Source organism: Miniopterus schreibersii (genome assembly GCF_964146895.1).
Source record: "Miniopterus schreibersii genome assembly, chromosome: 13".
Lineage (NCBI taxonomy): Eukaryota > Metazoa > Chordata > Mammalia > Chiroptera > Miniopteridae > Miniopterus > Miniopterus schreibersii.
In genome coordinates, this window is record NC_138113.1 from 21720622 (window position 1) to 21734907 (window position 14286).

General features: G+C 40.8%; 1 protein-coding gene across 3 annotated transcripts in view; it reads right to left on the reverse strand.

The window, feature by feature from the left end:
- Positions 1–13888, reverse strand: part of THADA (THADA armadillo repeat containing) — a 267741-nt gene extending 253853 nt beyond the window's left edge. The window contains exons 1-10 of one of the 3 annotated variants that reach the window (XM_081155905.1): positions 13656–13888; positions 10571–10666; positions 10190–10284; positions 9370–9500; positions 8170–8318; positions 8018–8050; positions 7720–7768; positions 4686–4873; positions 1837–1931; positions 746–966 (exon numbers count right to left, since the gene is read on the reverse strand). In XM_081155905.1, the coding sequence (XP_081012031.1) occupies positions 746–966; positions 1837–1931; positions 4686–4873; positions 7720–7768; positions 8018–8050; positions 8170–8318; positions 9370–9500; positions 10190–10284; positions 10571–10646 (1037 nt within the window). In that variant the 5' untranslated portion in view covers positions 10647–10666; positions 13656–13888. Of the gene's footprint in view, positions 1–745; positions 967–1836; positions 1932–4685; positions 4874–7719; positions 7769–8017; positions 8051–8169; positions 8319–9369; positions 9501–10189; positions 10285–10570; positions 10667–12885; positions 13116–13655 lie in introns of those variants that run through there. The other 2 variants (XM_081155906.1, XM_081155904.1) reach the window with 2 other exon arrangements.
- Positions 13889–14286: the final 398 nt, after the last annotated feature.

Genomic DNA, 14286 nt, shown 5'->3' on the forward strand with positions numbered 1-14286 from the left:
ATTGTAGTGATAGTTGCACCATCCTGTGGATATACCAAAAAAACACAAACTCTGTAAATTATATCTCAACTGATCTGTATAAAATAACACAATGAAGAATAAATTTTAAAATATGCACAATTTAAAAATATGTACAATTTTAAAATACACATAAACTGAAAAACATGTTATTTTAAAACACTGTAGTTTTCTCCCTTTATCTACATGTTTATTACTATCAAGCTGTATCTATGGTTTGACAAGTTAAGCACATGAACATTTTCAGGCATTATGGCAAAAACACCAAAACATCACAAAATGCAATCCAAGGAAGTCAAAAGACCTGGCTACAGTTCTGGCTCAGGTACATATTAGCAATATACTCTTAGGTTAAAGCATTTACTTTTCTAGACTATTCACTTTACCCATTCAACAAATTAGATTTCCACATTGAATTATCTATGATGAAGTTGTTCATAAACTATAAAACACGATACATATAGAAATTGTTTTTTAAAAATGCTAACAGACTGAACATTAAAATTAATTTTAAAAGTGTTCACTCCAGGTTAATCTGCACCAATAATTTCTATAACCTCCATCATCCTGTTTTCTCTTGCTCTACTTTCACACCCACGTCATTCCCTTTCAATAGAGGATTATCCTGACCATTTTTCATTGAATTACTAAGTACACTGGCTCAGCTGCCATCTTTTAAATGTCTGATAAGCAAAACAAAATATGAGATGGCAGCATCAAAACTTACTGTGAACTCAAGGTGAACAAAACATGCACGGTATCCAAGAGCAGGACCTCCCCACTCAGGCCCATGCTCCCATTCTGCCAGTCCAACATGGTGAGGGTCCCCTGACACAGGAACAGGAGGGCTGACTCGGAGACATCAGCACAACAAAGGCTCCTGCAGGAGTTCACAAACCACTCTGGGGTGCTCGAGCAGTCCACAGAATGGAGAAGCAAACTACTAATCTGAAAAATGTAACAGTGAATACATGTAACACCTCTAAAACTTTTCAGATACTTCAAAATATAAATCCAAAATTCTCTTTCCCCTGAAACATCCTAAGAAAAATAAATAAACCTAAAGGTGAAAAAGCCACAAGTGGTAAAATTATAACAATGGGGGGAAAATAAAATCTGAGTACATGAACCATTTTGCTGGTTTGAATGTACTGGTAGAGCACAACACATCGCCACCTGCAGGTGGATGAGCTTAACTAATGCTTTTAAGAAGTGATTTAGAAAGAGAATGTTTAATTTTATCCAATAAATGTGATCTCAGAGAATGGCACACACCTATTTTGCATAAAGTCAGGCAAAGAGATAAAATAATAGATAATACAGTAAAGAAAAAAACTGCTAGAAGTAAATACAAGGATTGTGGCCCGAATTATCAAATTATACTCCCCATACAATCAAATCCGCTGAACAAATGATTCCAGCATGCTTCCTGTCTAAAACACAGTATTTGGGACATTCTTAATAAAAAACACATTTATCAAAAAGTTATTACTATATATGTACATTAATCTCTGAATAATTGTAATATTACAAATATCTTATGATACTGAGAGAACTGAACAAACAGCACTAGAGAAAAATAGGATATACATAAAAAATGTTGACAGTGATTATCTTTGTGAGATGGATTTATAGGCAACTGTTGTGTTCTTTCTGCTTTATCTGAATTTTTGGAACTGTCTTTTATATGTAAGAGAAAAAGATCATCAGAAAGATTCTGATTATGCAAAAAAAAATTCTCATTTATTCCTTTAAAAATATTTTTTAAATGTGTCAAACTATCAATAAAATGCAATTCTAAAAAGGAGATGCACTCACCAAATCAGGAATCTTTTCAGGTGGATGAAACATAGCTTTAATAAAAAGAATAACAGCTAATCCAGATGTACTCTGAATTGTCCTTAAGAGGTCATCTATTTGACAAAGAAGTAGACAGCACGCATTAGATGATGGATGTTCTGGTACAGCAGAAGGAGCCATGCTGCAGGGTAAGACAGTCCTGGGTGCAATTTCTAGCTTGACTACTTCCTAGGTAAACAGGCCTTGGGCAAGTTACTGGACCTCCCAGGGACCTCCCAGGAAACTATAGCTCCTATCTGACACAGTTGTTATAAGGTTTAAATGAACAATAAACAAAAGGCTTTTATGCTCAACACATACACACTCAGTACATGTGATTCCTTCCTCTCTCCTCTACGATTCACTTTCTTCCTCTCCATCTACAGCCCCCAACACATCTAGCAGCACCATCACCTTGTCCCCTCCCCTCCGCTCATGCCTCTGCATCCCAACCCCCACATTATATTACTTTTTCTTAGTGATTTCAGGGCTGTGTAAAGACCCTGCATCAGTGCTAATTATAAACTTGCTATCGCTGGCACTGTACCCAAACAATCTCATCTTGCTATCTTGTTATTTTCTATTAGCCTCTGGTTTGTCAGAAAGTATAGTAAACAACATGGTAAATTATTTAACCTGTTGAAAGAATTATATGTACCTACTGTAAGTTATCTACTAATTATACATTCTGTCATTTATTCATGTTAATAGAACTGTGACTTAGATTGAGGCATCCATGTGCCCAGCCAAAGACAAAAGAATTGCTTCCTCCATCTTCCTTGCAATTAAAGGCAGCCATGAGGCCAATGGGATGTAAGCACAAATCTCCTGGGTACTTTTGATTTTCCTGATTAAAAGTAAGGACGCAACTGGTCCTCCTTCCTGACTTAAACAGAGACATGCTGTCTGGAGCGACAGCAGCCATCTGGCAACCATGAGGCAGCAAACATGCGGGAGAAAGCCAACATGCTTAAGACGGCAAAGCCGAAAGGCAGAAATTGAGGGTTCTACGCTGCCTTCAGTACCTCTGGGTCACCTGCCTCTGAACTTCCTGTTATGTGGGAAGAAGGGGAGGCACATATGCTTAAGTCCCTGAAGTTCAGTTTGTTGCTTATAGCAAACACTTGATTGATACATGGAGCTTTAAAATCCTGGGGGAAATAGCCTTGATTAGGTGCCATCAACTTTTCAGAAAAGAGGCTGCCTGATATTAAAATCATGTTCTGTCTGCATTTTATCAGTCATTTTTTTTTAGATTTAACAAATTTCTCTTTTAAAAGCAAATATTCACAGAAAAGATGTCTGTGAATTATGTCTTAATAAGAATAACTTTCCTCTCCTTTTAATACCCATCTGAGATCCTAGGCAGAAAAGAAAAAAAAAAAGAAAGAAAAGAAATATTAACTGGACAATTTAGCTAGGACTTCCACTAGTTACCAGGGTTAAAAACATATAAACAATGAGATTACTATTTGTTTCCCATCAGGCTAGCAAAACCAGAGTCAGTTGCTATTCTTTATAAATAAACACTCTGAACAGATCCCATTGTGTTTTTTTAATTAAGTTAATATTCATATATACATTAACATATAGAATGGGAGGGTAAAGGTAATATAACTTTTTATGTAGATACTTACGTGTTAAGAATCACTTGTTAATCTTATTGTAACATAAGCACAGATAACATAAAACAGAGAAACAGAAAACCACCCAAAACAAATGTAGAACAATGAATTATTAGAAGGCAAATACCCTTGTACCACCATCCATGGCAAGAAATAGAACTCCGCCACCAGCCCAGAAAACTCATCCATGTGCCTCATCTCAATCACAGCTCCTTTCTCTCACCCTAAGCATTATTCTTTCATAGTAATGACATCTTTAGTTTTTAAAAAAATTTCATTGATCAAATATACAGCCCTAAACACTATAATTCAGTCTTGTCCATTTTCTAAAAATTTGACATGTGTCTTTTAATCTACATGTGCCCTTTCGGCCCCTTTCTTTTTGTTACAATTTCCCTGTTGAAGAACTCTGGCCGTCAGACCTAGAGTTTCCCACAATCTGGATATTGCATTTGTTTACTCCTGGTGTAGTTCAACATGTTCCTCTGTCCTCTATAATTCCTGTAAATTGGTAGGTGACCTAGAGACAGGGCCAGTCTCAAGTTCAATGCGAAGACTATAGATGGTAAAAGCAAGACTCGAAGGGGCACATGTTGTCTGGTTGCCTGTTTCTATAATGTTAGCAGCCACTGATGCTTAATGCCTACATCAATTCATTGCAGGTTACAAAATGGTGATATTCTAATTCTGTCATTTCATTTTACTTTATTAGTTGAAATACTTTTATAAAAAGACATGTCTTCTCATCAACTATCCGGTTTCCCAGTGGTACAGTTTATATGGATAGAAGCAACATGAGTACAAGGAAGCATAATGAGCTGTCCCACAGTAACTATTGTCATTATTTGAAGATAATACCTGCTGCCAAGGAGAAATGTGTGGATTACACCAGCCTTTCCACACCTTCCTTCCAAATTTGGAAATTTCTTCTCAAGAATTTTCTTCTGCTACTTAAAGCCTGTGGCCTTTCAACACTAAGACTGTCAGGTTTTCTTCTCTGCATGCAATACACAGACACTTAGAAAAGTCCTTCGACTTTATCCCTTGCTGAGCTGGCACATTTGAAAGAAAAAGCATTAAAACCTTGTAATCCCAGGCCTTTTTCCACTTTGAGGGGCTGACTTAAGTACCATATACTTCATACCATTATTAGCAAAAATTGAGTGACAATTATAACCATCATTTGTATGTTTTTACACTTACCATTGTTTAAAAACTTGGTAAAAATACTCAGCAATTCACACATACTCTGCCATGTGGGAGAACTGGAAATCGTCAAATGAATTCTTTGGAGGCCTTGCACTTTCTGTACTAACATTACTGAAACTCTAATGCCTACCAATAAGTCATTCATCAACTGAGTTTGAACAATATGATTTCCAGCAAGTTTTCTACAACAAAGAAAAGACATCATTACAAAATGAAAGTCACATAAAAATGTCACCATTTCTATCACTCTTCAAAATAACACATTCCTCAAAGAGCCAAAATCAATTTTAGATTACAGCAGACACGCCTTTCTCTTCCAGTCCCATAAACATTCCAATTATGTAGACATTTATTGGAAACTTTCAACACTCTTAACACAACATTTCCCTCTTTATCAGCCAATTTCTAACCTCACTCCTCTTTTTTAAAGTAAAAATAACAAATTAAAAACAAATAACACAATTTATAATCTTGAACACTCCCTCTACCTTGATATACTTTCTTCACCCGGCTTTCAAGATGCCAGGCTCTCCCAGACTTTCCCCGACTTCACCATCACTTCTTCTTAGATACCTTGGCTAGTTCCCCCTGTCCCCTGACCTCTTTATATTAGAGCTCTCCATGATTCAGACCTTATTGCTCTTCTTTTGTCCATCTAATTCATTCCCTTGATGCTGATCTCATCTAGCTTGTTAGCTTTAAATTATAATCTATATGCTGACAATTCCCAAATTTATATCAACAGCCCAGGCCTCTCTTTCTAATTCCAGACTTGTATACGAAGCTTCCTATCCAGTATCTTCACTTGGATGTGTGAGAGACATGTCAAACTGTGTGAACTCATCTTCAGCTCCAAACATGCTCTACCTGGGATCTCTATCCTACAAGAACTTTGTAATCATCCTTGACTCCTCTCCTCCACACTCCATCCTGTGGGTTCTGCCTTCCTTCAAAATATATCCAGAATCAGACCACTTGTACTGCTACTCCTGGCCTGAGCCACTCTCATCTCTCCCATGGGTTACTACAGTAGCCTCCTAACTGGTCTCCCAGCTTCTATCCTTGCTCCTCTCAGTCTGTTCTCAACGTAGCAGAATACAGAGTAATAATAGAAAAACATAAGTCAGGGAAAACAGCTGGGGGGTTCCTCAAAAAGTTAAATGTAGCATTATCATATGATCCAGCATTCTACTCCTAGGTATATGATGAAAACAACTGAAAATAGGGATTCAAGCGGATCCTTGTCTACCAGTGTTTAGAGCAGCGTTACTCACATTAGCAAAAAGATAGAAATAACTCAAATGTCCATCAACAGATAAATGGATAAACAAACTGTGGTATATATATACAATGGAATATTACTCAGCCATCAAAAGGAATGAGATTCTGATACATGTTATGACATAAATTAACCTTTAAAATATTGAAATAAGCCAGACACCAAAAGACAAATACTGTATTCCACTTATTTGAGGTATCTAGAACATGCAAATTCAAAGAGACAGGAAGCAGAATGAATACAGGTTACCATGGGTTGTGGGAAGGGATAAAAAGACAGTGAATTTTCTTTTGAACACACTGAATTTGAGGTATGTGTAAAACATCCAAGTTAAGATGTCTAAGAGATAACTGACTATGTAAATCTACTGTTGGAGGAAGAGAGCTAAGTGGAGTGATAAACCTACAAACCCTAAGTACAGAAATGATGCTGACACCGAAGAAGGGGATGACATTAAGCAGTCAAAACAAAGAGAATAAAAAGGACAGGTCCCATGCTGCAGAGATAAACAGAGGAGGAAAAACCTAAAAGGCGAAAAGAGGGGACTCTTTCCTGGAAAGGCAAAGGAGAACTTGGGTTAAAGATGGCCCGCAGATATTCTTCTACTCTCCCCCAGAACCTCCCTATACCAACACCCAAGGGATTTAAAACATAAAAAGAAATAAATACACAAGAACAACAAAAAGACAATGAGACAATTATAAAGTTGTAGAAGCTATAAAGCACATGGGTAAGTGATAACTGATTTAGCTAAATCGAGAAAGGTGACTACTAAGCCAGAAAATGAGCCCAGAAGCAACCTGATTTGCATGCTCAAAAGCCTAAGAAGTTGTGGGCGCCAGGTATTCCTTGAGGTGGAGGCAAATAAATGTAGGGCTGAAAACAGGAAGATTGGCAACAAGTCTGTTGAAAAAGAATAAAAACTCTCTGGGTCACACCTCCAAGCCAGCAAACAACTGGTCTACCTCTAGAGACAGTAAAACAGCAGGAGTCTGGACAGGAAGACGGTACACACAGATAAGGTAGCAATACCATATTGCAAACAGGAAAATTAGGTAAATATATGCAAAGTGAATGTTAAATGCCAAGACTTCAACTTTCAGAGCCAGCAATCAGAATATTAAACCAAGAGTTTGGAAGAGTCTTCCATGGTGAATCCACTACCCATGCAGAAAGACCTAAAGATACTAACATCAGGGGTTCCCCAAAGAAAGCCCAGCTACACCAACCCACAATAAAACCTGCAATCAACCACACTCACATGCACAGAGATTCTAATCAACTCTCAGTGCCCCATTCTTAACCATGAGGGCTCAGCCTAGGATCACCAGACTTCTGCGGAAAGCTTCTAGCAACAAATATAGTGACTAACAGCAGCAAACAGAAAAAAAGCAACTTGGAAGAAATCGAAGCTATGTAAAGATAAAAAAACCTTTAAAAACTGTCATTAATATCTTCAGAGAGATAACAGAGAGTACTTCATCCACAAAATAAGAACAGGATGCTATGAAAAAGGAACATTCAGGTAGAGGAAAGAGTTCTTCCCTTTGTCACTTATTCTCATAATAATTTATTTTATTTTAAAGAATTAAATATCAAACCTCTAAAAAATAAATGTCAATAATTAGGTCTGACATTAATGGAGAGGGATAGAACGGAGACTATTGTAGAACCTTTAAAAAATTTCCTTTGTACAAAGACAATATGCAACTGCAAGTATGCACAGGCATGCAAACATGTAACACTTGCCTATTTTCTTCTGCAATTTCAATTAAACTCTTCTGTAGAAAATGAAGCACTGAAAAGAAAAGAATATAACAAACCAGGATTTAAAAACTGTGAATGTTAACTTCAGCACAATATTTTAAATCACTGTTACCTAAAATGATACCGTAGTATAGAAGTACAAATTTAAAAGGAACATTATGCACCTTAGTTATCTGTGGTACTCTACCTACTGCCAAGAAACTTAAAAGAACCTGTTCCAAAATGACTCATACAAGCAGTCACCTCTAAGAATAAAATAAAATAAAATAATAGGACTTACCATTTTCAAGAAGATTATTAACACTTGTTATACCTGTGGGAGTAAAAATGAACACTGGTGAGAAGTCTCAGGACCAAAATTAACATCATTTAAAAACAATGATGTAATGACAAGTGTTAGCCAGAAGAAGTACTAGAAAAGAACTGGCTTACCCAAGTTAAAGTTCTCCATACAGGAAGATATGTTGTCAATTACTTTTCTGTAAGAGTACAGATCAGTAGTCTTCAACTCTTCCTGAAGACGAGAGGTAAAACTTTGTACGGCCTCAGTTAGAAAAAATTCAGGCAGGCAATTTAGTGAGCTAGGAAAGGAAGCAAATATTGAAAATCTTGACAACTCTGTAGTACGAGGGTAGGTGAAGAGGGAGGTGAATCATTACAAATCAGGAATACTGAACTAGAACTTCAAAATACTGCCAGAAAATAACTTAGACTATCCTCAACAGAGTAACCAGAGTGATATTACCAAAACACCATGTATTCCTCTGCCTAAAATCGTCCAACACTGTCCCTCCCAATCAAAGTAATAGCCAAAGTGCTTACAATGACTTACAAGACCCTGTCGATCTGGCCCCACCATTACCTCTCATCTTGACCCTTGCTCACTAACTCTAGCTACATGGCCTTCCTTTGCTCCAACAACATGCCAAAACTTTTCTCTTCCTATTTCCTCTACCTGGAACACTCGTCCCTCAAATATACCCGATAATCATTCCCTTACCCCTTTTGGGTCAATTTTGAATATCACCCTATCAATAACAATTGAGCAAAGATACCTAAAGTGACCACTATTTGTAAACTGAAACACTCACCCCATCCTGAGTCTCCCTTTCCCTCTTCTCTGCTTTATTTTTCTTCACAGCCCTCATGCCATCTAATTCTACATATTTTGCTTCTGTATTTTGTGTATTTTCTATCTTCCTCTTAGAATGTAACCTTCATTCTAGACTTATTCACTGTATCCCCAAGTCTAGAAGAATATTTCACGCGTAGTAGGTGATCAGTAAAAATTTAGCGAATGAATAAACTAAACTAAATTAAATTTTACATCAATTAATCTAAATCAAAACCAGTAAGCATTTTTAAAAAATCTGGCTAAACAGTTCTGAAGTTTTTCTAGAAGGAAAAAAAATCAAAACTGGAACTACCTTGAAAAAGAAGAGCCAATGGAGGGATGACTTGCTCTAACATAAAATTAAACTACATTGTCAAACTACAGCAAATAAAAGTGTGGTGTTGGTATATAAACAAATAGTCCCAAGTCTAAAACCAATCCAGGGAATTTTTAATATTGGTTACTTTTGATCAAATTGAACATTTATATGGCCCACTTCCCTTCCTTTTTCTCCTTACCTTGCCAAGACTTTCTTCAAGGGATTCTTTAGACTCAAAGAAAGATAAATGCCTGCTAAAATGTCCAAACAACTTCTAATAGTGGGATCACACATGCCATTTTTATCTGCTTTCTCCAGTAAAGGCACTATCTATAATCCAAAATATTCAAAGTCATAGTAAATTTTTAAATATCAAGCATAACAAAGCAACATGGATTCAAATACTCTTTTAACTCTCAATTACAATGTGAAATATTTTCCACACTGCACTGTTAAGGATATTGATTTAAACACCTATTTCAGTATTTATTAGCTTTATTAACACTTGCCCTCAACTCCCACTTTACCCTCCGGACCCACCTTCAGTAAGAATTACAGACTTGTCAATGGCGTAAGATATAGGAATTAGGTAGCACTACTGAAAAACCAATAATGCATTTAATCGCTTTCCAAAAAAATATGCAAATTCAAATCCTAATATTGAAATACGAGTAAGAACAGTCTTTACATTTTAAATTAACTTTTTAATGTGCCTGCTAAAAAAGTTTTGAAGATTATGATTAATAGAAATAATTTTTAAAACTCTATCTCCACAAAAGGTATGTAGTCACCTTATTACCCTACCTTTTTACAGCTCCAACGGTGGCAGGAGCCTGAAGATGGCTTTTATTGCTACTTTGAAGAAAAAGATATTATACAATAAACAGAAAGAAAAACCTATTCTTTAATGCTACATTGATATTAAATAATTGCAAGCCAAAAATGATCAATTAATTTTAAAAGTTCGTAACAGCATGATAATCTTCAAGATGCAGCCATGAATATCAATTCAGCCTTACCTGTTTCACATAACGGATTTGGGACACTCCATCGGTGAGCTGTACACAATGTAACAGCAGAGAAGCTAGATTTTTCCCTTCCACGTCAGCCAAAGCTACATAACACACAGACACAAAAGTTCTTCAGAAATGTAAAAATCCATGGATATGAGTTTGCCTTTGTTATGCATTCTATAAATTTTAAATATTTATAAACCCAAAACACCAGGCAGAACTTAGTCTGAAATAGAATTTTAAGAAAACCATTTTACATCCAAAATTGAATATAAAGCACATGGAAAAAATAAATAGCAAGATTTGAACATTAGGTGATATGAAGTCCCAGAGATAAAAATACTCTATTTGCAACCTAGAAAAGAAATAAAGTCAGAAATCACTTACATCTCAAAGTTTCAAGGTCCTGATGACAAATGGTCAACGCAGTAACTTGTATTTCTTTCTTCTTCTTTACAACCATCTTAAACAGAATAGTAGTCACTGCAAGAAAGAAGAGTTTAAGGTATTGTCTAACACAGGGGTCCTGAACCTTAGCATGACTGACATTTGGGGCCATATAATTCTTTGCTGTGGGTCTGTGGTGCTGTGCACTGTCTGACGGTTCACACATCGCTGGCCTCTACCCACTGGGTGCTAATAGCATCTGCCTCCCACCAAGTTACGACAATCAAAATATATCTCCAGCCATTGCCTAATGATCCCCGGGGCAGCAAAGTTGCTACAGATTGAGAACCACTGGTCTAAGGATTTCTGGTTTGAAAAGGAAAAACTTTTTTTAAGCTCAAGAAGAGTTTATTATTATCTAAAGTTACTTTTACCTACTATAATGCAATCTTTGTATTTTAAAATAAAGCAAACCTTCATTTTAATAATAATAAAAAAACCAGCATGGTTTTTCTAAAAATAAAGTGTATCTAACTAACCCTAGTACCTTCTTAGACAGATCAGGAGTTATCATAACACACTGTATTCTGATTTCTGCAAAGTATTTGATAGAGAAAACTTTGACATACTATCCTTGTGAGTATGCTTTTAGTTAACAGAGTTCATTACCATGATGCACAATGAACTGAAAAAATGTACTAGAAAAATACACACTAATAGTACCATACCACCTGGAGAGAAGTCACTTAGGGAAACGGCACGCAGGGCTCTTTTCTTGGGGCAGTTAGCATTTTAATTATTTTTTTCTCTTTTCTTTCCTCTTTATTTTTTCCATCACCATTTATCCCCTCTATGCCCTCTTCCATCTCCACCCACCACTCCCCCCTGCGGTTAATATTTTTTGCAGTGTATATGATGCAGACATTGGAGGACATAATAGTGAATTTATAAAAGAATTTATATATTAATTTATAAAAAATACAACGCTGGGAGGACATGTTGGATGATGGGATCAGGATTAAAAAACAGCCCAATGAACCAGAATAAACTTACCAAGATGAACTAGAAATAAATGTAAAATGCTGCATTTAGATTAGAAAAATATAATATAGAAATACAGGATGGGGGGCAGAAGGGGGCGAAATGTGATTTGAAACAGCTCAATATGTTGTTTGAAACAGTTCAGTGTGAGCCAACAGCACAATACGAATGCTAAAAAGCACATTAGAAGTCGGGTAGATTAAGGTAGTTCATGATCCCTTGGTCATCCCACAGGTCAGGTGATATGTAGAGCATTAGGTGCAGTGATCGTGGCCATATCTTAAGGATCCATGATAAATGATGGAGCTTCCAAGAACCAACCAGACTTCTGAAGGGCCTAGAAAGCATGTCCTTCAGAGAACAGCTTAGTTAACCAAAGGTGGTCTGGAGGAAAAAAACAAGACACGTGCCTTAAGTGGCTGCTGGACTGGTTAGGAGAAAAGGGGTGTAGATGTCTTCTGTCTTGTTATAAGATTAGGAAAAAGTACAAGCTTCAGGGAGGCAGACTCCAGCTCAATTCAAAGGAAGAACTCCATGTTCCAGCTATGGAACAGGCAGTCTTTCAAACAGAGAATTCCCAACACCTGAAATATCCAAAAAAGAAGCTGAATGAACCCTTTTAATCCGAACTCCTACAACAGCTTCCTAGCTGGTCTCCTCACTTCGACCCTTGCTTCTGAAGAGTCCATTCTCTTCACAACGATCCAAGCAATCTTTTTTGTTCGAGAACCCATTCACTTAGTCAAAAAACTCTAACCAAATCTAATTACTCTCTTGGGCTTTCCAAGGGCTTCCAACCACACTTAGAATAAAATCCAAACGTGAGCCTTTGGCCTCCAAGGCCCTAAATAATCTGTCTCTGGCTTCCCCTGCACTTCTCCTGGCTATCTCAGGGGCGCAGCTCTTATTCCCACGGAAGGGGCTCTGCGTGTCCTGGTACCTCTGCCGGTGACTGCTCATCCCGCCAGGTCCCGTGAGGCGGGCTCCTTCCGGCCTCTTCTAGAAGAACCCCCTGAGAGCCGCTCTGTCTGAAACGCCACCCCAGGCCCGGAGGAGGTCGGCGGTGAGGGCACCGGGGGACACGCAGGTCCAGGGCCATCCCCGGCCAGGGCGCACGCACCGGCAACCAACCAACGCCTAAGTAACAACAAATCGGTGTCGCGCTCTCTCTCCAAAGATCAGTTTTTTTAAAAGTGTTTAAATAAATAAGTAAAATGCCGCCATTCCTTCTCACATACACACGATTTCCATCACTTTTTCTTCGCAGCACTCACTACCTGAATTACACTGACTGGTTTCTTGGCGAGCGGTCCGTGTCCCGAGCAGCACGCCGCGACGGCCGCGGCTTCCTCCCGGTTCGCCCACTGTCCCAACCCCCAGTTCCTGCAACAGCACCGGTGCCTGTCCCGGCGCCTCCGCCGAGGGCGCAGCAGCGAACCGACGGACGAGTGAACAGACGCCGTCCGAGACCGTCTGGAAGCGACGCGCCCTCTGAGGGCAGGAAGGACCGAACGTCCAGGACCTAAAGGCCTAGGACCTAGACCTAGGATTAGAGCCCCTTCCCCGGCGCGTGGCAGGCGCGTCCGGGCACTGAGAGCCAGGGTGGCCGCAGAATCAGACATTCGGCACGGCGATGGCTCGCGGAAGGGCCCACAGACGACAGCGACAGGAACGGAGACCACGGCACCGTCCAGAGGGGCCCACGGCTGGACGGCCGCGGTCTGCAGCGCTGGCCCTGGGACCCGGGGCCGCCGGGCCGCCTCTGCGCGCTGCACGGGGCCCACACGCCGGCCTCCCGCCGCCGGCCTCCCGCCGCCCCGCTCCCGCCGCTGCCCTCGGGCGGCCGCGCCCCCGCCTGCGCCCTCCCGGCTGCCGCCCGCGAACACTCTCTAGGCAATTTCCGAACCACGTGGAGTCCGTGGAATGACAGGTGAAAAAAAAAATTAGTTGAAGTGCTGTCTCCAAGGAGACCTAAGCGACAGGAAATCAGCGTCCCAGCGCCACGTTCTCGCGATACTACAGGACGGGAGTTGGCGGTAATCACCTGGCTGCCCCGAACCGAGAGGCCGAGCCCGGCGAGGGGGTCCGCACAGCTGCGGGTCTGCCGACGCGACGCCTGCCAGCCAAGCCCCGTGGCCGTGGGCGTCCGGCAGGGTCGCGGCCGTCTAGGGGGCCCCGGAAGCTGCTCCCGTCCCGCCGCGTCTCGAGAGCGCTCAACGTGGTCCTCTACCGACTACCGGGTCGCGGCGAAGGGAGGGCACCTGCGGGCCTGCGGGAGGAGTCCTCGCGAGAACTGAGCTGATGCGCTCCTCCAATCAGGAGCCTGGGAGGTCGTGACGTCACCGGGAACGGGTTTTGGTGAAGACTCGGGCGCCGGGACTGCTCCCGGCAGCTGTGCCCTGCGCGCCCGAGGCCCCCAGGCGGCGCAGAGGCGGCCGCCGCACCTCTGGGCGGGGGAAACGCCCTTTCCTGCGCCCACGCACGCCTCCCTCCGCCGACTCGCCCGCCCGGCGCCGACGGAACGCTCTGGGCCGCGCGGGGGAGCCTGACCGCTTCAGCGCCCGCGAGAGGGGCGGGGCGGCGGGGCGGCGGGGCGAGCTGGGCGGAGTGGGAGCCCCGGGGCGCTGCGGGGCGAGCCGGGAGGAGTGGGAGCCGCGGGGCGCTGCGGGGCGAGC